Raw genomic sequence first — 27,847 nt, 5'->3', positions numbered from 1 at the left:
GTGTTTTGCAGTTAACCGCAGTAAATCTGATCAGTATATCTAAAATAAATTAAGCAGGCAATCCAAGATGTCTTCTTGAATCATGTCATGCTTCTGTTCAAGTTTGCCATGTTACCTACTAATTACACAATTCTTGACAACCTCTGTAATTTATGCTGTAAATGTATCTACACCATACATCCTAACATACAGCCTTACATCACATACCTGTCTATCTGCCATCACCTCTAGCAGAGAGACAAAGAAAAGTAACAAAGTTACTGGATTATAGCTGTCATTCATCTTGCAGCAGGATTAGTAGCCACATATGTTTTTAAATGTCTTTTTACTTCTGCTGCTTTTATGTTCTATGTAAAGCACTTTGAATTGCCTTATTGTTGAAATGTGCTATAAAGAATAAACTTGCCTTGCCTTCCCTTACACTCTTTTTTCTTTCTCTACTGAAGCATTTTTTAACTCTTGCCCTTTGACACACCCTGATATTGGACTCACAGTGACACACCTAAGACCTTGCTGTGAAAAAGTCAATCACAAAAAGGGGAATAATAGGCTAAGGAGAGAGGAGAGGAGTACCTGCGTGCTGCCCTGTTTTAGGCCATCTAGTACAGCTACACTTTGTGTAGGTGTCAGTAGCAGAGTGGGCTCACCCTGGCAGAGAAGAGAAAAAAAAAAAAGAATAAGTAATAGGGTAGCCCCCAAAAAATGGGTGACACAGTAGGGTTGGTTGAGTAATATAGCATAATGTTGCTGTCCTTATAATGTGCACGCACACAACGCAATCAACACACCTTGCATTCAGAGCCCCCTCCCTCTTGGTTGTACTTGATGAGTGTCTGGTTGCCCTCGTCCTCAACCATGGGGATGTGCTTGAACTCCTTTCCTCCACACTCACATATAAAGAGGACTAGCAGTACTGCTGACACACATGAAAGTAACACTGAAAACAGAGTGTACATGTTGTGTTTTCTACATACATAGCTGCCACATAATTATCATGAGCAGTAGTGGCCTAGCAGGTTCAATCGCCACACGGGAAGGATAAATCTAGGTGGGAAAAGTGAAAGAGCAGTGCTTGCCCCTCCTTTGTTACCAACAATGAGGTACCCTTGCCCCTAATTGCTCCAGTGAAGATGCTCAGTGTTCACTAAATGAGACTTTGGTTGTTTTGGTCAGCCTCCAGGTGTGAATGTATGTATCTGTGGATTGGGCATTCCTGAAAATAGGAGCCTTGCTCTCATTGAAACCTCCATTAATAAATACAGGTTTAAAGTAAAGTAAGGAATATGGCTTGAAATGCTAAGTCATATACAGGCAGAGTTGCATACACATCAGCACAGGAGCAAGAGCCAGTAGATGCAAAGTTATTACAAGGGTAATGCCTGCACACTAAACCTAATGCACAAATTTTATTCAGAAACAAAGTTTCTGAATAAAATTAGAGACAAAGTTTGTCTTCAGGTCGCACAGAAATAATAAGTGACATTCTTCACCCCTCTATTAGTTAAATGACTAATCGGTCTTGGAATGAGCCGAAAATTAACAGTTAGATTTTCTCAGAACAGTTTATTTGCATGTACTTGATACTAAAACCTTTTGAGGGTCAGTACAGGTTTATTGATCATGAATCTTTTGGTTTTGTTAATGTTCTACTGATGCTGATTGCCATACTCACATAGAAATAAGAGAAATCCTGCTAAGATCAGTCCAATGCCAGCTGCCCCAAGACTGGATGAGAGAGGCTCTTTGCTACGGCATACCTCTCCTTCTCCACAGTCACACACCATCACTTCCACAGTATCATGTCCAGTCATACTCTGTTGATCCTGAATCACCAAGGGCACTGAGTAGTTTCCATAAGCAAGTGACTTCAGGCTAACAAGCCCAGCTTCCTCACCTGGTGAAGGATATAAAGACAGGTGTGTAGTGGCTATTTGATTGGAACAATTGTGTTTTTAATAAGGAGGGGTTAGAGGAATGTACTCACCAAAGGCAGGGTCTAGTTTCCATCGCTGCTTTAGAGTTCCGTCATTATCTTCCAAGGAGAAACTGAAGGGTCCTCTGAAAGGAGGCGCATCTGAGTCACTTGCAACCACCATGACCTTGTCAACCTTGTTTCCACACAAAATGACGCCATTGTTGACCAGCTTAGGCTTGTTGTCATTGATATCCCCCAGGTGAACCATGACAGTACATGTACCTGTGGCTGGAGGCTCACCTTAGTAACCGCAGCAAAGAAAAAAACACCACTTCATTAATCTTGGCTTTTATTTTTTTTATTTTTTTTTTTTTTAATATTAGTTTACCAGTGGTCCTGCATACCATCATCTATGGCACCGATGAGGACTTTGTAATTGCCCTGGTCATCAACAAAGGGTGACTCTCTGTCCATCTTCTTAGACGATGAGATTTGTCCTGTTTTGTTATCAATGATCACCCAGTCAGCTGGATCGTCTAACAGCACATACCTGATCATAGCAGGAGAAATTAGAGAGTGGAAAAGCATATATTAAGTGACAATATGAATTTCGAATTGCAGCTGCTGGAAACTGCTGGAAAAGCTTTAGCTTAGTTGTGACCACAGTGAATCTGAGGTCATGTGGGTGGCAAGACTAACTGAGAAAGGGCATGCACTTAAATGTTCTTTTGCAACTCCTAGGCTGGCATTTTATATATTTAATATTTCCACTAGCACACAAAGGCAGGCACTACCTGAGGTAGTGTGTAGTTGAAGTAATGTTAGTTTTATTTTATATGCTATGCCTGGTAAACTGGTAGTTGACTGCAGTCAGGGTCATACCAATACATTAACAGTTAGGTTATTGCAGATATATAAGTTTTGGTATAATTGCCTCCCAGTATTGAAATTGCCAAGCCTATATTTGTGGTAATTTAGAAACAGTGTCACCATTAAATATTAAGTCCACTAGAGAGAACTGAGAAGTTTAGGTTTTTAAGTTTTATTTTTGCCTGTCAATCAAGTCACTCTCAAAATAAATGTGAATTAATTGTGAACAACTAATATAACCTGCCACTGGAGACATTTGTCATTTTAACTGGTAAAAGTGATGGTCAGTCTGGTTAAAAATTAGAAGGTTCTCCCTGACTGTTTTGTACACTTTGCTAGTAAGAAACCGATTTGTTAATGTTGGAGTTTAGCTAAACACATTTTTCAGTCACAGTGTCAGAACTCTCTCACACCAGTGCACCCAAATATTTTTTCAAATTGGCACACTCTAATTTTAATATGCATATGCAGCAAAATATGTACTGTGGAGCCTGACCGTTGAAAGCAGCTTTGCAGCAGGTTTTATTTTAGCAGGTACAGATCTATTGAAATATGCCCAGATTGACCCTGCTATTGAGATAACCGCACTCTCAAATGTTGATATCAGTTACTACCTGAAAAATCTAGTATTGGTCAAGCTATATTTGCAAGGTGGGGATGAGCTCAGTCAGTAGGCATACAGTATGTACACACCAACCTTATATTGGATATGTCAGAGTCAACATCATGAACCTTTGGAGTGAACAGGACCTCTCCTGGCTCCTCCTCTTCCCTCTGATACACGTCAACCACTTTTTTCTCAAACTCAGGTGCGTCATTGACATCAACCACTTTCATTTTGATGCTAACTGAATTTGGAGGTGGGGATGCTGCTCCGCCAGTTGCTTTATCTCCACAAACAAATAAAGGTTCCTCATTTTCTACCCCGATCAGCAGGGTTGTTAAGGTTGTACGCTCAAAATCCTTCCCCTGGAAGACAGACACAAATCCAAGATCAGTACTGGTGCAGCTGCTTTTTATGATGAATAATTAAACTTTGTTGGAGCTTGGCCCACTATAAATATTTTTTAGAGTGAGAAACGCAGAATTACCTTGATGACACTCAGAATGCCCTCGTTAGTTTCAGGGTCAGTTTCAATTTTGTAGTTTCCTTCCTCATTCCCTTTAATGAAGAAGTATTTGGCACGCCAGCCAGGGGTGTTAGGAGTGTCTTTGTCCTCCACCCCAACTCTCAAAACATCATTTTTGATGTCCATTTCTTGCACTTCTCCATTGTACTGGACAGGCAGAACATTTTCATCTTTAACATCATAAATCAATCTAAAAAGCAACTTTAATAACAATAATTATAATACTTGCCTCTGTCTCCTTGAATGTTGGTGGATGATTGTTTGCGTCAACAATATTGAGAGTAATAACAGCAGTGGAGGAAAGGGACGGTGTTCCATGATCCTTTGCTTCAACAATAATTTCATACTTGTTTACTTTCTGAAACATATATAAAAGATAATATTTTAGATAGCATATTGAAAAATCACTGTGTGTGCATGTATATACAACTGCTCACTGGTGTAGGTACAGTAAGTCATTGAGCCTCACATCATAGTCAAAACATCCTTTAAAGGAGAGTTGTGCCATTCTGCCATCGATCTGAACTACTTCAATCTTGGGGTCTTGCGGGTCCTGTGATATCACACTGAGTGTAACTTTAGAGTTTGTCGTGTTCTGCTGATCTCTGTCTGTGACCTGCAGCTGCACTGGCAAGTACCCTGCAAAGAGTTGAGGAAAGGAGAGTGAGGAACGTGTTTTAATTAAGTGAAGAATGGAAATGAAAGAGAAAATACACATTATTACTAAGCCCAGGGTTGAAACGATTATTTTCTCATCTTTCTGTTAAACCGTCTAGACTTTATTGGAACTCATGAATAGCCTTCGCTGTGGTATTTTTTTCATTTTTTTGATGTGTGATAGTCAGTGACTGCAAGCAGAAAATATGCACATTTGCACTATTGTATACTCACCCTCTGGCATATTTTCCTTCACATTGGCTTTTATTTCAGGTTGGAAAAATATGGGAGGATTGTCATTGATGTCCTTTATTTCTACATCAAAAGCAAGTTCCCTGTCTATTTTTTGGTTGGTGTGTTTGTCAAAGATGTCAAACTTGATCTGTGGGTAAAGGTATTCATGTAAGATTATTTCTAGTGGTTACAAGCCAATATAAGGTATGTTTATTATCAGGGTGGCTGGTAATTCAGCATTAACTCACATGGAAGAGGCTGTATTCTTCTCTATCGATGGGTTTATGGGCATAAACAACCCCACTTTGTTCATCGATGGAGAACACGTTCAGTGGCCCCTTAGTCACACCCATTCCACTTATTTGAAACCTATGGTGTTGCCTCGCTTCATCTGTCCTGTCATTAAACATCTAGTGTCAAGACACAAACAATTGAGCTGTTATTGTCTGCCTGTTTGACATGAGCACTGAGTTGCCATATTGATTGTTGATTGATGGTTATTTCATCCACAAAATTATGTCTTCACCTGTGAAAGCCTTTTGGGGTATGGCCCTGGATCTTCCTCTATTAATTCAATCGTAGACAAAACCCATCTTCTTTTGGAACGTATCAAAAGCTCCTGTTGAACCCAGAATGGAGATTTAATACAGGATTGGTACAGTTTCTGCTTGATGCAAAGCATTATGGCAAGAGATTACAATTCCAAACATGAATCAGTTACCCGCTTGCCACGCCTGCTGTGGCTGCCTTGATGAGATTCTGCTGCGGCTGTTAATGCAACCTACAATAATAAGAAAACTGGGAAGTAATACTCATTCTTGTCATCACAGAGACATTTTTAAGAACTTTCTTTGCACACTTGCTGCACACTGCTCATTTACTCTTATTTTTTCCTTTAGAGTTTAATTTATTGCCGTGGTCTCACTGTCTGCCTTGCTGTCTTTCCATCAAACTATCTGTCTGCATGTTTGTCCCTCTGACTCTCCCTCCATTTCCTTCACTGTATTTTGCTCCTGAGATAACAAACGTAGATGGGTCCATTCATCCATTTTCTTGACTCACTTATCCTAGGTGAACACCCCTCTATCAGAGAGCAAACTTAGACTTACTTAGACTTAGACTTAGACTTACTTACGAAAATCTTGTTTCCAATTTATCTTGTGAGTTTAGACTGTGAGGCAAAAACAGTGCAACCAACCAATTATTCTCAATTTGCCTTTGAGCAGGAATGTACAAGGGCGGTCCCTGGCTCAGGATTTTCAAAGTTAACTCACATTAGACGGTAGAGACGCCAGTACTGTTAAGCAACAGTTTAGCCAACTTCACTACATTTAACACCAGAGCCGAGTGCTCGAGGCAGGAAACACAGACACTCTCATCGCGCTGTCCTCCTTTTCCATCATCTCTCTCTGTTTTCATCACAGTTTTGTATGTAGATCATTTACAGAATCTGTAAAAGTTTACAGCCTGTTGTACTGTCCCCGTGTTACTCTGTGTATGATGACGTGGCTGACAGAATGAGAGTCGAGTCAAGGGCCTGTAACTGAGGCATCGACTAACCCCTATTATGGCAATTACAGAAATTATTATGGAAAAACATCTAACAAAACTTCAATCAACAGCGAAGCATGTGGGTCACTGCAAATGTTTTTACTGACAGTGATGTTGGAACTTTTTTATTCTTTATATTCTTTTGACTGTATCCCACAACCCTCTTAAATCCAAACTCCACAGTCTCCGGTTGAACCATGAGTTTAGAATTTTAAGAATTACAAACTGGGGAAATTTCAGCTCGTGATTAATCCTAGCCACGCTACCAGGTTGCCCCAAGTTCAGAATTTCTATCTTTACATCAGTGTTTTGGCAGATCTTGTCTTTTTTTACAATAAAAGCTGGCAATCATATGAGTGACATTTATAGTGCATAGAATAGGTGTTTCAAATCACTGTTCACAGGCCAAACATCATGTCACCTTATAATCAGAGTGATTGTAATTTGGTTATTTGCTTATTCAAGTCGCTGAAAAAATCGGAAATGTGGAGAGTTTCTCAGAGGTCTGCAGCCACACTAATCATCATGAACATGCCATATCCTCCTTTTTTTATTTCTACCTACAAGCCTGCAGTGTGCTTTTTTCTTGTAGAACACCTTTACAAATAAACACCTACACCCCTAAATATCCAGGCTCATTCATGCAGGCCCTCGGAGCAAATTACTCAGCTAAAACCTCAAACATGTCACAGCGAATTAAGCTACAATACAAGTAATTAGTGGTATTTTTTTAGGAAACAAAAGAAATTCTCGAGTTGCTCAGAATTAAGTTGTGAAAAGCCTGATTTTTATATAAAAAGACGCAAAACCTCCTTGAAGCGTAATTGCAAAAGATGAGACCGCAGAGGGAAGTGAGTGATTCAAAACACTGCATGCTTCAAGATTCTTAAGTTGCGACTCACTTAATAACAGGAACACATCTGGATTATAAACCAGTCTAATCCAATAACTGTTGAAAATGTGTGCCTTCATTAAGCATATGGAGGTAATGTCGTATACCATTGTATTGTAAGGAACTCAGGTTACTGTGTCCACAACTTGTATTTCCACAATATAATGCATAGAACTGGTTTTGCTTGATGTATTCATCCATTTACATTTGCCTGCAGCCATTTTAACTTACAGCAGAAACTACATGTTCTATATGTGCAGACATTTTGTAGTTATTTCCAAGTTTACAATCACAATAAACACAACTCTCTCAAAACAAATACTTCATGATAAAAATAACCAGACATTCACTCTGTTTTTCAAGTTCAGTGTTGTCCTAAATTGCATTTTCAAACGGTATGATGCTTTATTAAGATTATAGATAGTTCAGAATGTCATGCCTACCAACAGAAGGAGAGAAATGGTCCTCATCTTGATCCACTCTGCTTGGTGTCGTCTGTAGTACTGTTCCAAATTCAGCAGCAGCTTTAACGCAGAGAGGACAGCCCACAGTGCCCTCAGGTAGCAGGTTGGATGACTTCCCTGATAACAAAGGAGTGTTTGTTCATGTGTCTAGGTGTGATATAATATGTTATGTGATATTGTAATTATGTGATATTTGCCCATACAGTTTGTGTGTAGGGAAAGACCAGTCAGAGCTGTGCTTTCTGTATTTACCAGTGTATTTGCTTCTGTAACAAAATGTATTTTGTGAGCGAGTGTTTTAGTTAATGGGGTAATTTGAACATGTACTGCACTCTCTGGGTGCGCTGAGAAACAAGACTCGGCTCAGGTGTACACTCCTCCAGCGCTATAGCTCAGCTTACCATGTCTTATTTACATGTGGCAACATTGCATGCAAACGTAGCTCAAAGTCATAGGTCCTGTAAGTATGAGATGAAGTTTATCTGAGTTTTCCTATTGTACCGTCTCAATGAAACGTCACTTGAAATTGGCAAAGTCAAAGGATTAAATTGCACATAACAAACCTATTATCTAATCTCGAGCCTCTCCATTTATGTAATGGGTTTTTTTTTCTGTCAGTGTAAATATCAATGTTGCCAGAGAGCATAACACAAAACTGTACGTGGAACAGTTCTCATCAAATTAAGGGGAACAAAATCTGCCTTAAGTGTTGTCACTTGTCACAAGACTACATATTTGAAAATGAAAGAAATCTGGAGTTTTGGAGGTGGAAAGAAGTGAGGATACCAGGTCTCTGTAGTCCCCTCCTCCTCTCTGCGTAAGGCTTGAGGCTTGATGGTTCTTTTGCCACAACAAACATGACACACCCAAATATGTACAGAATCAAGTCACATCTTGAGTAATGTAGATGCAAGGTTTTGAAAAAGAGGCAGGGGAAGAATGAAATAAAAGAGACAATATCTCCTTTTTTCTGAATCTGTGGAGTACTCTTTTAAGACGTTGGCATAGGGCATTAAAAGAGTACTTGAATGCACTCAAGTACAAGTATGATTGAATTTGATAAGGCTTAACCGCAACTGTAAGATAACTGTGGTTAGTGAGTACAAAAGAATGAAGAGAGGAAGCATTGCGACCAAAACACTCTTCTAACTCCAGTCTACATGATGTAATTGAATATAATAGAATACATTCATAACATTTTGCTGGGTAAGCTGATATGAATGAGTTATTGTCCAATGATGTCAATGACTTTCACTATTAGTGAGTTGAATTCTGAAAATTTTATAAACTGACCCCATATTTTCTTTTCTTTTCTTTTCTTTATGATAGCAAATTAATGAGTATCGCAAAATGTTCCATAATGAGTATATGCATTGTGTTTAGATATGTCCCAAGCCGATCCAATGGATTGGTATCTGGGCTGATTCAAGCATATTTTAAAGGGTCGGAATCGGCTAAAATAAAGTCGATCGAGTACCGATCCTTTTATTGCTGTACTCTACAGTGTCACGTCCACTTCAGCCTGCTAATGTTGCAATGCTCCTCTCCTTTAACAACAGCCTACATTGTCAGCATTTCGCACATATATCCGAATGAAAATTAGAGTGTGTATGAAAAATTATGTGGGCACAGTAGGGTGAATGACTGAATTCTGACATTCATGATTCACTAAACTCTGACCCAAGTGCTCTCTGTCTCATTGGTCAAAGAGTAGCAGTGTACAAAACATTTAACTAGTAGCTTCTTTACTCTGAATGGTGTGTTATCTCTCTAGTGGATCACATGAATTTCAGGCGTATCATACACCAGTTAAACTTTCATTCATATTATATCAATACTTCAAGATGATCAGTTTACATCAGTAGGTTACACTTGTTATTTCAATGTGAAAGATACATATTAGATCAACATTTCCAATCCTTTGCTACAATGTAATTATAAAACTCACTCAGTATCAGCAGATACCCACTACAGGACGAACAGGACTTGGATTGGGACCAGAAAAACTTGATACAGCTGCAGTTGTATTCAAAGGAGAAACTGTCTGAGTCATAGTTACCACCCCATTCCATTGGCTAATTGTTTTTTTTAATGACAGGCAATTATATATTTTCTTTTATTTATGGAAACTAACTAGTGTGCTAGAGAAGCTTCTCCCTAGCAGTGGTGTAATGTCTGAGTAAAGACTCTCATGTCATTTGCTAACATAATCACATATTCTGTTTGTGTCCTTTACCATTTGTTTATTTTCCATACCCACAAAGGGTCATAGAGGGGCTGTCGGCTATTAATCAGAGGTCAGGGAGAACACACACACAGACACATTAATGTGTACTGTATGCTCTCACTGTTGGGCAGTTTGCAGTGAGTTCACTAAAAAAACAAAGCTTTCCAAAGGAAACTCACATTAACATGGGAACATATTCACAGTCCACACAGAAACCAGCTCAGACATGCTGTGATATTATCGCATTCTTCTCACATCTTAAGTTTGGCACATGTTTAATATCCTGATCAGCCCTTTGAGAGTTTGACAGATTCATAGCTGGGGTTTCAAAACCTAGCACTTAGAGACAGGATACTTAAAATTATTAGTATTCTCATTACAGTCCACAGTTCACTTCCCACTCCTCTGTACTGATAGTAGGCTTTTATGCATAAATAAATAACTACTGCGTTATGATCTTACAAATGAATAAACCCTAACATCGATCCATTTTTTTGATGCTTGAGTAAAGTAGTCCAGACGTCCCTCTTCCCAGCCACACCCTCTAGCCCCCCCTGCGGGAGGGGCTAGAGGTGTTCCCATGTCAGGTGACATACATAATTGCGATATTTAACTTTGAGTTCAATAGGCAGATGTTCTGTCTTCCATGTAGAAATGCAAACCTGCTCTGCTAGTCAGTGTCTTGACAGTGTGGGAATGTAATTAAAGTGACTTTTCTATCAACTCAACAGCCGTTGTGAGGAGACTGAAAACAACTCATGGCAGGAAAATTAACCTCCTCCCAATTGATTTTGTCACGCAATGAGATAGTACCAGTAGAAGTATTTAGATCCCTTACATAAGTAAAAGTACCAATACAGCAATGTAAAAATACTCCATTACGAGAAAACGTCCTGCATGAAGAATTCTGCTTAAGTAAAGGTACATAAGTATTATCAGCAAAATGTACTTAAAGTATGAAAGTGAAAGGGCCACAAGATAAATCTGAGGGGTTGTGAGATGATTAATGGGAGTGGTAAAACAACTATTGAAATGAAACCATGTGAAAAGTTTAGAGGGAAAAATCACTATTTGGTGGAGCTGTTAACTCATAGACATCTGAAATGTGAAAGGTGACTACACACTGATTTTTGTAAGACTTTTAAATGCCAAAAGGTTGGAGACCACTGGTTTCATCTTTAACAATGTGTTGTATTTTAAAAGCTTGTTATAAACCTGAAAAATAACTGCTGTCAAATAAATGTAGTGGAGTAGAAAGTACAATATTTCCCTCTGAAATGTAGTGGAATGGAAGTATAAAGTAGCATCAAATGGAAATACTCAAGTTAAGTACAAGTACTTCAAAGTTGTATTTGAGTAAATGTACTTAGTTACTTTCCACCACTGGATAGTACTCACAACTGGAGATGTTTAGACTGCAGGCAAATGTTCTCTTCAGGTAATTATTAGGTGAGCTATTCTTTTGTTACATGTCCTGGTGTCCTGGTATGTGATACTTAACCAATTAAATCACAAGTTCATTCCATGTCATTCTGACATTTTGCGTGTACCTTTGAGGATCCATCACTGATTCTTTTGCCTAATAAAATACAAGATTGTCAATTCTTGTGACGACAATAACTATCATTTGACGTATGCTTTTGCACTGTCTCACAAAGGGGATTGTGTAATGAGAAGTTGAGGACAAGTTCTCTGAGTTTGAAAGTGCTGGCACCTTGGATACTGAAGGGTTTTTAATTAAGTCCTGTAAGATCCCATTCTCTTGAAAAAATTAGTGATTTTTTCGTTGCTTCTCATACTCAAGCTTGTGGGGGCTGTTAGAAGTTTTAGGGAGGGGGGGGGGGTATTGGGCCATTGGATCAGAATCCAAGGCATAAAAGGATCGTGATCATTTCATTAGTTTAATTATAGCCTCATTTTCACCCTGGATGATCTCAGTGAAAAGGGTAGGGGAGCTACTGGGGCATTGCATGGCGGCAGAGCAATATAAATGGAAAGGAAGATTAACTGTTGTTGACTCTGGTTTTAGGAACCCATTGCATTGCTTACAATGGTCTTAAGTTTGATAGCAGAGTAAGATCAGGATCTGAAGACACTGATTATTGAGATGATGAAACCTTTAAATTACCAGGATTTTTATTGACAGTATTGGAGTAAAAGGTTAAACATGCCTCTTGCAAGACTATTCTGTCCACACAACATCTATTGCACGTCTGTCCGTCTTGGGAGAGGGATCCCTCCTCTGTTGCTCTTCCTGAGGTTTCTTCCCTTTTTTTTTAGGGAGTTTTTCCTTATTCGAATCGAGGGTCTAAGGACAAAGGATGTTGTATTGCTGTACAGACAGTAAAGCCCCCGGAGGCAAATTTGTGCTATTGGGCAATACAAATAAATTTGGCATGATTTGACTTGACTTGAGCCCAAAGTTTGTGCCTAAGTAAATACCCAGTGGATTTCATTCTCATGAGTTCAGCAGTGACAGTTCATGCAGGAGTGGTGTTGGAGGCCAGAAGGCCTGACTTGCTCCAGGGAGCATATTAGTGGTTAGTCAGAGAGTTTAGAGAAATATAATTGCCAGATCCAGTACTCACCTCAACAGGTTGACCTGAGGGGGAAAACATGTCTGGATTTGAAAATTTCAGTGTACCTGGAGACAGTTGGGTATGCTACATGAGGATAGGTTTTAGCACATAATTTGTGCCTTCTTATGGGATGTATCGTTATTGCAGCAGGAGGAATATAATCATAATACACTGTGCAGACACTGAAGGTACTTGTAGAATATGCTCCATACATTTTGGCCTCCCCAGGGTACAGAGGTTAGCAGTGTGTTTCCCACTTTGTTGGGAAGTTTTGATAACTGGATGTCAGTCAAGTTAAAATGTCTGTGTACTATATATAGGTCCAAGCGTAGGAATACCCAGACAATGATTTGACTCACATGTGTGCGATTATGAGACAATGCAAGCTCTTTGCCAAGAGGGAAATCAAAAAGAACACTTGTTATCATTGAGTGGATGACAAAAACAAACCACATTTGGCACAATGCAGTGTCTCGTAGCTCGTCAGCAGTTCAGCACAGGCAAACATTTCTGCAAGCAAAACCAGATCTTGCCATGATAGAGAACAAACAAACCAACCAAAGATTGCAATGACATCTGAGAAAATGCAGTTAACAACTGAGAGTAAAGCAGACACAAACTTGTAAAACTAGCCGAACTAGAAAACAACTGCCAATTTGCACCAGTTTTATAAATCCATGTGATATTACATTTACATTTTCCCTGTGGGGAAATTCTTTTCTCCCTTGCATACTACACAGGTGAATACAATGTTGGGCTTTTGTTTGAGATACAGACTGAGCTTGTCATGTGTTTGCTTTAACTATACAGTATGCAGACGTCTTACACATTGTTAAAATGTTTGCCCGCATGTGAAGCATTCCATTTGTTTGTTACATATTATTTTATCATTACTAGTTTGAGGTTTAGAACAGCAACACAGCCTTCTATTCGTCATGTCTTCAAGTGTGGCGAGACAATATAAAAACACATGAAGGAGAAACAAATGAATGAAGGACAGACAACATAGGCAAACATAAATTCATTGTTAACATTGTCGTTTTAACCTTCATTCTTTTTATTGAGTTAAAGTTGGTCAAATGGGGAAGAGATACACATCAAGTTTTACACTATAAAAAGGTTGTTAGGAATGTAACCATAGGCTCAACCAAGGGAATACGTGTTGTATTGTTCTAATGTTTCCCGTCCACACCCACCCACACACACCCACACACATGCACACACCCACCCCCATACACTCACACACCCGTACAAAGAGACACACACAGGAGTGAATGAATAAACAAACAATACTTGTCTGCTTAATCACTCACTTTCTATGTAATTGAATATATCCAAATCTCAATTTACATCTCACAAGGAGGAGAGGAGCGACATGTTTTACTAAGTACTTTATACAGGTTTCACCTGCATAGTTCAGTAATGCGACACACTGTAGTTACATAATTAAAAAAATATAAAGTATTCACTAACAAACAGGCATGCATTTACAAACACAGTTCCATCCATGATACTGTAAATAGTTTACACATGCACACGTCAATAGATTCATGATCATGCATTATTAAATGCATGATGCCTGCACTTAAAACTGTATCTTTGCGCCTTTGAACTCGGTCCAGTCTTTAAGCCATGCGATTAGGAGCTGTCAGTTTTAAATCTCTGTTTTTAATGCTCACCTCAAAGCCATTTCACACTGCAGACAAAAGTGGAAACATCATCACGGAACAATGAAATAGCTCATTACAGTTTAAGATGAACCATGCCACAGATCAGGTGTTAGGTGATGTGTTCATGAGGAGGTCTATTTAATAATGAGGGGGACACAATCTAAATGTCAATCTCAAATATAGCAGACGCAAAAAGAGGAAAATCCAATGTACTCAATGTACGAGTTCAGGTGTAGTAAAAATTAAAAAGCTTTTATTAGTTATTTTTACAGGTGCCTTGGATTTTCCTTTTCTTTGACTATCTCTGCATTTGTTCAGTGAATATGTCTTTACTTCACTTTTGTTCTTACTTAAATGTCTCTGAAAGCAAAGATGCACTCTAGCCTTCTTGTTTTTCATGGCTGTTTGACATCTGCCTTCAAGACACAAAATAGGCAGGAGGGAGGTTTTCCTTTGGTAATAAGTCAAAAGAAAATAACTGACTTCATCTCAACCAGAACATGTTAGAGCATGAGCGTGGGATTACGAGATAATTTGCATATACAGAGAAGGAACTTTAGACACCATTGCAACAAACTTTTTTTTTACCATGTGACTAGGAAAAATAGATTAGCTTTTAAGTTGTACAGAAAACCCCATAGTACTCTGTAAGATATTCAAAAGACACGAATCACAGCCAGGTCAACCATGCTAGGGTTTTTCCTCAAAAGAAAGGAATGCAAATGTAGAGGGTTGTAGAGAAATGTAGAGACTCTTTTAACCCTCTGTCTGTATCTCTACAGAGAGTAAAATTCAGTCTTTATGAAGATTTAGTTGCAAGGCATCTATCCTCTTCTTCCTCCTCTTCTGTTTCTTCATCCCTGGTTTGGGGAACAGAGGTCAGCAGCAGAGTGTCAGCATGGACTTCTTCATCATCCGACTGGATCACAGGTGTGTCGATTCCTCTGGAATCACTAGAACCAGATGATGTAGAGGACATGCGAGACTTTGAACCACGGTGAACTTCATTTTGCCGTTTCAAAGGCGCATGTTCCCTGTAGACAACCTCTGCGTCTTCATCTTCTTCATCCTCGTCTTCATCCTCATCCTCTGTGAACAGAAGCTGTTAGAACATATCCTGTACCTGTTACCTGTCGCCTGCATTACTCAATGTTTCCTTTTTATTTAACTGATATGGTTGGCCAACATGAATAGAGTTGTCAACACTGAAAAGAGATTTCTTGCAATGCAATTTTTCTTGATTTCCTGTAATGCAATTAAAAGCGCAGATTAATTTAAAAGTCTGCTGAAAAGATATTAGAAAATTGACTGCCCTCGTAAAAAAAACTCTCAAGTGTGGATTGTAAGTTTTGACAAACCACAAATAAATTCTCGACCTGTGGGAAATCCCGTATTTGTCACATCAAAGCAATTTGGGGATTTTCTGTGACTGTGCAACCTGCAACAGTGGTAAACCTAAAATATTTGATGTTGAAAAGCCAAAATTACAATTGCAAATGACAAAACTTTTCATATGACTCTCCTGAATCTTTTTTCCCCCACTATGTAGTGCAACTAAAGTAGAGTAGTTTCAGTATTTAAACACTAATTTTAGGATGTGAGTTTGATCAATTTCACCCAAAATGTCAAAAAAATCTTACAGTACCTTTTTACCAAAGCTTTACCATAAAATTTATCAATTTTGAATAAAGAGAATTACTAACTTTTATTCATGAATGCAGCCAAAAATGTTTGTGTCCCTGTATATATGAATTCTATATTAATTGTAACCACTGATACAATGGACCCTTTTCACGGCAGACACAAAGTTGTCAAACCAGGAAAAACACAGGTGTAAATAATAACAAAATAATGGTTCCATTCCAGTAGACATGCCATCTCTTTTCTAAGGTTTCATCGTATGTAAAAAAGAAAAAAAGTTTACCTAATGATTTGAAAAAAGAAAAAAAAAACAAGATACAATCTACATAAAGAATATCAGTCATGTCAAATATGTCAAATCTTGACATTCTGGGCTTCTGGAACCTCTATTTTATGCCTCCTTTTCTAAAATCTTCATGTGAAAATTGGTTACAAGAATGGCTTTAGGAGGTAAAACAAATTCATCTATCATAAAGTTTAGTAACTGAAGCTGTGCTTTTTTTCTGCAACTCAAAATGTTGACAGTGAAAAAGTAGATCAGTGCACCTGGTAGTGGGGATGCCAGCGCTCCCTCATCTGCTCCTGAGCCAGAGTTGAGGAACACATCGAGGGCCTCCTGGTCAGAGATGTCCATCAGGTCCATCTGCTCCAGCACGTCCACATTCACCTCCATAGATGATATACTACCCATAGGGGCTGCATATACAGGCAGAAATCCCATTAATACACACTGTTTATATCACAAGCCATACAAATCATTTGAGTCTTAATGTGTGAATAGAATATAATACCAGCTTTTGAGTTATTCTCAACTGAATAGTTTTTTAATGTTTTGATGTGTTAATTATGTTAATAAATAGTGACAGTTAAGGGTATAATGTATTCTGTATTATATTGTTCTTTCAGATCAAACCAGATATGAAACAGTTGCCCAACAGCAAGCAACTTTCAAAACATTTCATTCCCACTTTTCATTTACTTCAATTTATAATAGTTGTTAATTATTTATGCCTCCAGCTCGACATGGCGTGTAAAAGTAGACAGTCGCTCACGTTTCCTGCAGTCAATCTGCAGGTGAGCAGAGGGCAGGTAGTTGTCCACATCATGCTGGTAGACCTCTTCAAAAAAGCGCTGTCTCTCCCTCAGCTTCAGCTGCTGGGCAGAATCATTGTCCAACACCCTCTGAGAGTTGTCTGTCTCCGCTGACCAACAAAACAAGTCACACACACACAAAAACATAAAAAATACTCATTAATCTAAATTGTCTTATTGAGGTATTGTGTCATATTTGTTGAAAAAAAAATATGTGTTTAATTGGTGGTGTAGTCTCTTTTTCCAGTGCACAAAAAATGGCTAATTGCAGATGGAAAAAGAATGAACTGCCTTATTCTGCTTTACGTTGAGGGACTGTCATTTTGTGGACCTTTGTTTCATGTCACTCCCCATTTTTGTCTCTGTCCTCATTTCATGTCCTCTCTCTACAGTCTACTATCAATAAACCACACATGCTTGAAAAAAAAGAACATATGATTTGAAGACTTACAATGAGATTAAGTTAATTGAGGTTAATTGAGATGGCAATGTTTGCAGTAGCCTAACATTGTTTGCCAACCTATTAAAGGAACCTAATACTGTAGACTAATAGACTAATACTGTAAACTCATCAGTTGTCATTACAATGGTCACAATTTCTCACGTTCCTAAAACACAAGTCAGTGCATTCAATACCCTTCTCCTGTCTTTTCTCTTCTCTTGCCATTTCCTTTCAGTCGGCCCTTTCTGTGACTTTTCTCAAGGCAAAGAAAATGTCATCACGGTATTAGCCTGACCTCTAGTGGTTACAGTCAAACACCCATGCTGCTTGAAAATCTGAATGCCAACAAACAAAAAGTTGTTCACATTAGATACATGTGTGTGTGAGAGAGAGAGATCCAAGTTTCTTCTTTGTTTCCTGAATATTTTGGTTTGAGTTGGTGCTGCTCCCAATTTACAGCTGCAATGATTAGTCAATTAATCAATTAGTCTATCAACAGAAAATTAATTGCCAGCTATTTTGATTCCTTTTTTTTTTTTTTTTTTTTTAGTAAAAATGCCCATTTTCTTGTTCCAGCTTCTACAATATGAATATTCTCTGGCTTCTTTAGTCCTCTGTGACAGTAGACTGAATATCTTTAGGTTGTCTGTCTCAATGTTTGCAGAATCATATGTATGGGCAGAAAGGGTCCAGAAGAGGAATGCGTGAAAATACAAACATGGTATGAAAAACAAGAAGGCCTCTGTCCTTAGGTCTACCCCTGGCATCAACCTCTGCCAAGCTGACCAGCTGTGGTTGTGTAACCGCGCTACATTCTCCTCAACACACTGTGCCTTCTCCCACTGGCCTCCATGAGCTGACACTTTGACTCATGTCAGTAGTGCTGTTATGTATGTGTGTGCGTGTGTATATGAATCTGTAAGAGTGAGCATGCGAACTATATGTGCTTTTGCGTGTGTGTGTGTGTGTATGTGTGTGTCTGTGTGTGTGTATAATTCAGTTTATGCTCATTTTGTCACCCTGTGTGTAACATGTACTAAGCTTCCATGACTAACATGTTTACATGATTCCAGTGCTGCTTTTCTCCTGTTTGAAAACAAACATGGCAGCACATCTGTGTCAGCCAGCCTCCCTCATCAGACAGCTCAGTCTCTGGAGATTCAGCCAGTCAATCTGTCAGTCACTCTTCCACAGCTCTGGTGGGGTGTGTGTCCACTGCCATGTGCTAACAACAGCCCTTTATTCTGTTATTCAAGTTGTCTGTAAAGTCAGGAAACTTCTCTGGCTGATGTTTCAACAAGTAAGTCAATGCTGTAAAGCTTACAGTGATCCAGATTAAATATGATCTAGAGGCCAGACACAAATTTAAAATGTAAAGTAGTTACACAACATTAAAGTAATAAATCACTAATATGTCTAACTAACTGGATACTGGTGTTAGTGATATCAGATCTCCAAACTCCAAACTACACTGGTGATGTTGTTGTATGGAATATAATTTAAAATTCTAACTTAATTGCAACCCCACTTCACATTACGGTCCAATGGAGACAAGTGACAAATCAGCTTGGTTCAAAAAGATTTTGCTCGTTACTTGTTCTTGCTGTTATGATAAAATCTAATCTATTAAAGCTGGACTGGATGAGGTATATCCAAATTGTCATATCCTAGTAATTCCCACAAGCAGTTGTGCAACTTGGATCCATGCACACATCATGTTCTACACACGCTGTATGTGGTATTAGTACTAGAAGCAGTCGGACTCTCAATGGACAGTTTTTAAAAAAGGATCAGAATTGTTGTATTCTTCTCCCTTGTCAAGAAAGAAGAATATGCCTATATTACCCACAATGCATTCAATTCACTCCACTGTACAGATGCAGTTGTGTTATGCTAGTAATGGCTGATGTAGTCTTGATCTGCTAGCCTCAAGCTGAGATGAAGAGCAGGTTATAGAAGTCTGGAAACTTAAAAATTTAAGCAGTTCCAGTTCCAGCAGGTAAATTAATTTAGCTGAAAAAAAAATATTGGTCCATCTTTAATCAAAGCCTGTGGTGCTCATTTACTAAGGTAAATACATGCAATGCAAAGCAATGCCCTGAATATATTGAATGTTTTATGGTGATTTGTTGTAGGTGGCAAAGGACAGCTGCATATGTTGCTTATTTGCAAGGTTGTTGAGTGCAGGCTTTCCTTCTACAGGCTGTAATTTTCATTTTATACCACAGACAGGTGTAAAAATGAAAAGGAAAAAGCAGAATAAAGGAGTGAAGAAACATGGCAAATTCAAATGCTTCTATACAGGACACGGAGGGTCATTGAAATATTTAATGAATATAAATGTTAATGAATCATTTGTTATGGTCTGTTATGTCACCAGATTTGAACACATTTGAAGACTTATAGAGATTTTAAACTGAAATGTTAGACAGCGCTCACAAACATCATCAAAACACCAAACAAAGACTTGTGATGGCCCAACACCTTACTCTATAATGGCTTTTCTATTAAATTGTTACCCAACTGCATGACTTTAAAATATATAGACATCTGAAATAGTCAAAATGCTGTGGAAAATCCACCCTTGCCACCATTATCCCACACCTCAATAAATGTAGACATACCACTGCATACGTCCACTGCCTCAGCCATGTCCCATCAGTCCAGTAAAACAGTAGACAGCAAAAAGAACTGTGTGACCAAGGCACTTCTGTCCATTGCCTTGCATTATTCTGGCATTGTCAATCAAGGTAATTATATCTAAAGGACACCAATTGCCTCAACATGCCAACCTGCCCAAACCTCTGCCACCTGGATGCCACCTGCCAGTGTCAATGAATATTCAGCAATAATTATTCAGCAGCAGTGGGAAGCTTTAGATAAATAAATCAGTTAGGCTTGTTAGAGCAGTGACGAGGCTTCTGATGATGATGAAACTACACAGCTTACGTAAACTTCAGCTATGCCTACTGGCTTTTTCGGGTCTCTCCCTCCGTTGAGCTCTTCCTCTCTCACAGAGTCCCTTCCTTTAAAAATCAAATTTCACTACTCAAGTTGAGATAGCCAGTGGACATGACCAACCCACGCAGTGGTTCAGCTGCATGTCTCTGTTTACCCCTGCCTGGGAGAAAAACATATATGTAAAAGATTGACTCATCCAGATGCACAGTCTTTCTTTTTCCTATGGTGCAAAAAAAATGGATATTGAGCAATCAGTCATGTCGACATTAATTTGACCATAATTCAGATTTTTAATGAATTTTAATTTTATAGTTGTACTGGATTAATGTGCTGGTATTTATATGTTGATGTGTGCTTGTAGATTTGTAATTGTTAGTGTTATAGAGACTAAGTAATGGTGTTGCATGTAAATGAATGTTTTTAGTGTCTGGTGATAGTTTTGTGTGTACCTGGAAATTATCTAATAACTAAATCTGGCATAAATCATCTCTTCTCTTTTTGAGATTAATGTTTTTTGTGCATAGTCCTTGTGTAATAAAGATGATAAAAAAAAGATGGTTGTCTACCATCCTGCTGTGGAAGATGTGTAGGAGGCGTCCATGCAAATTGGCTGAGGCTACATTATTACCATGCTCAATGTGAGACCCAGATGGTGTTCATAGCCTCCACGGGGGGAATCCCTTGCTTTTGACAGGCGTTATTAAACATCAACAATCCTTATGCGGCTGTTTGGCTCATTAAGTAAAGTATTTTTCCCCTTTTTAATCATCGGAGGCAGTCCAAAGGGGAAAAAACATTGTGAGAAAATGAGCAACTGTTGCATAACGAATAAAAGCAAGTGAACTGCCAGTAAACGGGCGACTTTGATGTTCAAGACATGTTCGTGCATGGGTCAGTAAGCACAAAGTCACATGAAACAGTCCCTGTGTTAAATAAGGCAACCCATTCACTTCTTACCAAGCTGCTGCTTTACCCCTATCCGGACTGTGAAATACAGGTCACATGGAAAGGATTTACTGAAGGTGGGTCAAGTAACAGAGAACAGCTTTGATGGCCAACACTTGCTTTGTCAGGGAAGTGTTGGCCTCAGGATATTAAGAGACATAGCTTATAAAAGAGGAAGAAGAAAATATACTGTAATTCGTGAGGTACTAGGCTTCAAATCTGCTGGTTCAACACTGATTTGACAGATGTAATGAATGTCGATGCTGATATTGCACTAAAACACATCATGGCTTTGAAACAGCCACTGATGGACAGTAAAAACAATATTATTTTCAAAGAAAGACAGAATTAATAATTGACTGCTGTTGCAAAAAGAGGATCTGGCAGTGTCTTAGATCTCAAACTCGCTCTGCTGATGATTACCCTGGGACAGCGGTGTTGTTAACCTTACCACTGCATAACAGTATTGAATGCTTATGGATCTAACCTGCACCTCCTTCCCAAGTAAAACTAATATTTCACCACAGAAGTTATGTGCGTTTGGCCAATAGAAACAGCGATGCACTGTGTTTGAAAATCGAGAAATCATTTGTCTAACAGTGTGCCCTCAGCATGCTTTGTTCAATATTACACTGCCAGACTACAAAGTCCAGCTTTGCTCTCAGTGGTTCCAGCTCATGATAGCTCTGCTAAATATTTTTATATCCATGTTTGACTACTGACATTAGATTATTCTGGGGGGGGTTGAGTGTAGGTTTCTGACGTAACCTGTAACCCCCTGATATAGTATTGTTAATGACTTGCCCCTTGCCTTTGGAAACAAGGTTAGGTTATTACTGAGGGTAGCAAGCTGTTAACATTTGCAGCTTACATTAGAGCAGATAAACACAGTATAAACATAGACTATATATAAAGATGGACATAGCAAGGTGTGATGTCACCCACTGGCTTGCATTGGGGTTTGTTTTGAAGCCCAGAGTTGCAGCTAATGGTCAGTGCCATATTTTCCATTTGAAGCCAGGACCTTCCAAATAAGGAGTGTGGGGTGTTGCCTTTCACTCTCTGGAAACATGCCCAGCTTCTTTGGACCTAAGCAAACTCTGTCTTACCAGGAACATCAACCAGTGCACACTTGTGATAACATTAGCTACTTTAAGTAAATTGTGCTAACAGGACAGGTATCATGATCAAGTAACATTAAGCTTACCAAAATATTGACTGAATCCTGTGAGGGTGTTGTTAGTGTAACCTTAACCACAAATTCACTTTTTATTCTTTAAACAAGAGTGTGAAAGTGTGAGACAGTGTGAGTCCCGGAGCCAGGGAGAGTGCCAGCAGACTTTCAATCATTACTACAAGTCTTCAAATCTTATTAATGGAGCAATAATTTCCTAAATGACCACCAGCACAGTTATTAAAGAGCCTGGATTTAGCAATTGAGACCATAATGACTCAAAAAAATAAGAAATATATGGTATTTCTAGAGAGAAGTGGACATATTTTGAATGGGAGTCAATAGAGCCAGGTATTTAAAAAGTACTACTGCACTGGCTTCAGCCTCAAGCTGTGGTAGTTGCCGCTTAAGTGTAACCCATTCTTCTCACTTTTGCTGTTGTGTTTTTGGTTTTGTAAAGGGTATATGAAAGATGCCATCCTCCAAACTCTTGAGATACCGAGTGTCCAATACGGTCCCATGTACACTGTTTCAACATTTAAAGAAATCCTTTGACAGCTTGACAGGCCTGCTTTGCCTAGTTACGGTTGCTAAGCTATGATTGGACGATGTTCGGGGGCTGGGCTTGGCGAATTGCCAATTTCATTGTACAGAAGGCTAATGTAGCCATATCTTTAGCCTCAGAGAGACCAAAACTTAAATAATCCTCATCGACTCCTAAAGTCAGAAATATCCAAGTTTCCCTCCAAGAATTTGCTAAATATAAGTGGCAAATTTGGGTTTCCAAATTAGGGCTCGGTACTCAGCTGCTATCAGAGGAGCCTTTGGAAAGGACAGCCTTGTTGAACTACTTTGACACTTTTGAGGTACAAACTTTAAAGGAGATGGTAGCCTCTGTAATGGAACACATTTATATTGAACTGACTATAGAGGCTCCTTTTTTCATCTTGTGCCACTATTTTGAAAAACATAAGAGTAAGGATTTCACTCTGGGTGGAAGCAGAAATACAAATGCTATAGGCCACTAACCAAGTTAAGCTTTAAGACCCATCTTCTGTGACAGGACCTATGCCCCCTACTCGGAAACCCCCCACTCCACCTCAGCCCACACTGAACCATAATTACCTAGGGCTTATTGTTACATAATGCTCGTACAATCCTTCAACTGCACTCTCTACAACACTGGATTCCTACTGCATCATAGTGCATGACTACTCAGCTTACTGCCTTGGTTGTATTTACATGCATGTAGGATGTCCGTGTTGGCTGAGTTTGAAGGGAAGGAAGGAAGAAAGAAAGTATTTGTTTGTCAAAGAAAGGAGAATGTGGTGTTATGCAACCTGAGCCTGCTGTGCATTATTCCTGGTATAAAGTGACTGTAGTGTCAGTGATATGAGGCAAAGGCTTTACTGAGTCTGCTTGCCTCAGCTAAGCTTCACACTGACGAATACAAGGGTGCAGTCACGCCATTCAATTTTTGTGTATTTGTTGTGTGTCACACACAGGATTGAAATAACTGTATGTAGCATTTAATGATAAACCTTTCTTTGCATGTGTTTCTTTATCGTCTTTGCAGTTCACATTTTCTCTCCTAAGTATTTCTCCCTCAGACATTTTCACTCCTGCATTGATGTGTGTGTGTGTGTGTGTGTGTGTGTGTGTGTGTGTGTGTGTGTTTTAGACGAAGTGGGGGTGGGTGGTCCAATTGGCCAGAGGTGACAGTTGAGCTGAAGCACATGATTATTCCATACTTGTGATTCTAGGGTCTAACCCTTTTGCCTCTTCCACTCCTCTGCTCCTGTTAATCAACACTCATTGCTGGTTCTTTCAAGTATGACAGATTACATGTTGGTCTGTCATGTTATTTTGCTCCCAGCATACGATGTGTTCTCTGGCTACCTTATCAGCATCTTTTGATGATGAAAACATTAAACTCTGAATACATGTGTTACCAGCCACTCTTTGTCATTTTATCGGTGCAGTCATACATCAAGAGTCCTGAGAACTGCACTAGAAGCAGAGAACAAATGTTCCTATTGAACCAGAGAGTCACATGGTGTAGCATTCAATCCCCTTGTGGCAAGTGGAAAGAAATCCCATGATCATCTTTCTGTTTTCATGAACCAGAAACTGGGTGTTTATGTGTGTGAGAAAGAGCTAGTAAGGCAGTTGCACTGCATGGCCAGTCACATTTGACAGCTCATCTATCTCAAACTCCACCCCCCCCCTCCTCTCCTGCAGCTCCTACTTCCCCCTGGGGGCCGATGATGGTGTCACCCAGCTCTCAGCAATGTACAGCCACATCATCTTTAGGTATTACTGCTATTATTTACAGAGCCAATCGCGCTCCTCTGCTGGCCTCGCAGCCACAGCAGTCCATCAAGCATAAATCATTTATGAGTGAGATCACTGCACCACAACAGCCACCTCCCCCGCCATGCTTCCCCACTCCCCTCACCGCCCACACATTCGTATCCATAAGCACAAAACCATGTTGTAGAGAGTAAATCCAGTCTAGTCAGTTTTGATAGCAGTGTTCTACCTCTTTCAACAACACCCACCACCAGCATCATCATACCACGTCATACTGCAGGAAGTGCTACCTGAAGAACAGATCCAACGAATACTCTCTATGAACATATTATTTAAATGTATGCATGATCAATCACTCTATTATCTCCTCCACCCCCTCTGTGTTGAAGTCTACATCCATTGCATTAGTTAATTCCCATCTTCAAGCCCCTTTCATCCCAGTGCTGGGATTCTATCTTGAACCTTGTCTGACCACGCGCTCTGTAAGTGTCTGATCAGATTTTGTATTCCCTGGCCATTCCCATTCCTGAGGCCATTAAGGCACTTTACTCAGGGCTAAATGCAAAGATGACCTCCAGCGTTGCCCACTGCTCCCTATGATCAGTCGAAAGGGCTTTCAATAGTCTCCACAGAGTTCATATGTAGTGCTCTGCTTCTAGTCTGTACACATTAACAAACATTCATAGGCACCCGTACACAAATACATGTTCATTAAAGAGGCAAGTAGGCAAATAGCAGATTGTTCTCCTGACACTTCAACACAAAAAAACTGCTCTTGTGAGGTCAATTAGGAAGCAAGCAGGTAGCAGTTAGCATGTCTTTCGTGTTTCTCTGTGTGAAGACATTCTTCTTTTAGCTTAGTCAGACTCTAAGAAGTAGTTGTTATACCTTCACTGGGATTAAACCTTATCTGCATCAACAGTGCCGAACCACTATCAAGGCTGTCAGGCTAATTTAGTTAAAAAGAGATGGCCTATGGCTGTTATTAGCCTGGCTAGTATGGCTGTTGTTACAATAAGATTTTTACAGTTGTTGCTAATGAGAATTGGTTTAACGGTTGAATCAAGGAGGATAAGGGTCAACTGAATATGTGTAATTTATTGTATTTCAGTGAGTACTAATTTGATGAATCCTTGGGGGTGGGGTGGGGGGGGGCATTTTTCAGCAGTGTAGCTTGGAGAAAATTATGTAACAGCCAGGCAGCACTGTATGTAACATAAAGTAGGCCTACACCCAGTATTGATCTGTTATCTTTTCAAAGAGGTAACTGTAGCTGGATTAAACATGTCTCGTGAAGGACTCTGAACCAGTAGTAAGGAGTTAATATCCTCTGCACAATTTTATAATAAAACTTCCCTCAGTCGGGTAATGCATAGATATTCCATTAAAATCTGAAGAGACCATACTGTGGAAATGAATGTGGTAAATCACTGCCCTGAACTGAACTGAAATTTGTGTTAAACTATGCAACTATGCAGAGTAATTCTGCATACAGAACAGTAAAGTTACAGTATTAATATTGTACAATATTGCAAGTCTGTTTACTACCACTTTGTCTGCAGCTACATTTCTCTTAACTCATACACTGTCAGTTACTTACATGCCAGATGTTTGTTGTGGTTGGTTGACCCAGTAGTCGACATGATCCAGTGATGTAGGGCTGTTTGAAGAGAGTGTTTGCCTTTTAGTGCGTATTAATTTGTCTTGTCCCCTCCTGTCAAGGCTCCAGGACAGGATGCTGGTGTGTGTAGTGGCTGGTCATCTAGTCATTGCATCTTTTGACTTTGGCACCAGGACTATCAAAGATAGTACATTCACATTACCCTCTCCTCTCCTCTTTTTTTCTACTCTGCTCAGCCTTTTTGCTGTGTTCGCTGACTCCCTCCTCCCTTTCTGATCGCCTTTGCTGTTCTTTCTAGGTTTCCCTCTCACTGCTTCACACTCTCATCTCGGCTGCCTCTGTGTGTGTGTGTCTCTCTCTCTCTCACACACAGACACACGCGCTCGCTCGCTTGCTCTGTCAGACAGGCTCAGTAGGGTTGTAGGGAGCTGTGCAGCTTAGGGACGGGGGTGACTGATAGTGGGCTACAGCGTTGTGGCCTGTACCAACTGGTAACGACAAGGGGGTCAGTAGGATCAGGAGGAATATAAGGTTTTTACATAATATTTAGGAATATACCAGGATTAACCCCTCCCTTCTCAACCATTACTGCTTTGCTTTATATATTTTTTTATTTATTTGCTTTGTTGTAAGATGAAAGCTTTAGAAGTGGAACTGTGATAGGATCAGAGGTACTGCATATATATAAAATCATCACAGTCTCTCAGCAAGTCAGGAAAAAAAATCTGCAGGTTACATGACTGACTATATAACCTGACTAAATGTTATGAAACTCATGTAATGCTATGCATTGTATTGTGTTGTGTTACATTATGTCTTGCCCTGTCATGTAGCCTAATGTTATGTTTATTATTAATCTATGTTTGTTTCATTATTTATATATTGCTTTAATTTTAACAGTGCCACTTTCTGATAAGGCATAATTCTAAAAGGTTCATAGGTTTTAACTAACAGCCTTATTAAAAGTATTGAAAGTATTAAATAGCATTAAATTTGTATTAAGTTGGGGGACTTGAGATAGATAGGTCAAAGAAAGAATGGTCACAATTGATGTAGCAGAGGGATAGATATCTATTTAGTACCCAGTATGGATCAAGCTTAAACAATACTAGGAGTCTACAGCCATACATGAGAGCAGGCATATGTCACTGCCCCAAATGACCACACCCCCTTTTGGGTGAAAACAAGTGCTGTAAAAGTGCTGGTGCCAAATTGGAAAAACTAGTGGCAACATGCAACAGTTTACAGTTTCATGTACCTCCCCAAAGAGTGAAGTGCAGTAAAAGAAGAGATCTGTGGCTTCAGGCCATTTGCAGAGATTATGAAATACTCAAATGTGGGACCCGGCCAGACAAAACATGTACTCCTGTGGCAAACACTTCATCACAGGTTTATTTAATGATGTAAAAGTCAACAGTTATAATGTTAAAAGTCAAAGTAGTGGTTTTAAACACTACTTCTCTTCTTTA

General features: G+C 39.3%; 3 protein-coding genes across 6 annotated transcripts in view; 1 reads left to right on the top strand and 2 right to left on the bottom strand.

Annotated features, from left to right (window-relative positions):
- The window catches only part of zmp:0000000926 (ataxin-1-like), an 89,546-nt gene that overhangs the window by 27,085 nt on the left and 34,614 nt on the right, over positions 1-27,847 (top strand). The gene's annotated exons all lie outside the window — the stretch shown is intronic.
- Positions 207-5,216, bottom strand: cdh26.1 (cadherin 26, tandem duplicate 1). Its single transcript, XM_042407973.1, has 12 exons — positions 5,055-5,216; positions 4,807-4,954; positions 4,385-4,554; positions 4,145-4,273; positions 3,877-4,062; positions 3,483-3,754; positions 2,320-2,465; positions 1,985-2,215; positions 1,673-1,894; positions 789-916; positions 574-648; positions 207-227 (listed from the first exon to the last, which is right to left on the bottom strand). Exons 1-12 carry the CDS (start codon positions 5,214-5,216, stop codon positions 222-224), a joined length of 1,875 nt encoding a protein of 624 aa, XP_042263907.1. The 3' UTR covers positions 207-221.
- On the bottom strand, positions 14,975-26,723 carry LOC121895125 (dysbindin-like). The gene is made up of 4 exons (XM_042407974.1): positions 26,358-26,723; positions 16,883-17,032; positions 16,377-16,526; positions 14,975-15,278 (listed from the first exon to the last, which is right to left on the bottom strand). Exons 1-4 carry the CDS (start codon positions 26,398-26,400, stop codon positions 14,989-14,991), a joined length of 633 nt encoding a protein of 210 aa, XP_042263908.1. The 5' UTR covers positions 26,401-26,723; the 3' UTR covers positions 14,975-14,988.

The sequence above is a fragment of the Thunnus maccoyii genome, chromosome 4 (assembly GCF_910596095.1).
Source record: "Thunnus maccoyii chromosome 4, fThuMac1.1, whole genome shotgun sequence".
In the NCBI taxonomy this organism is placed as follows: Eukaryota; Metazoa; Chordata; class Actinopteri; order Scombriformes; family Scombridae; genus Thunnus; species Thunnus maccoyii.
This window is presented reverse-complemented; position numbering and strand designations above follow the sequence as displayed.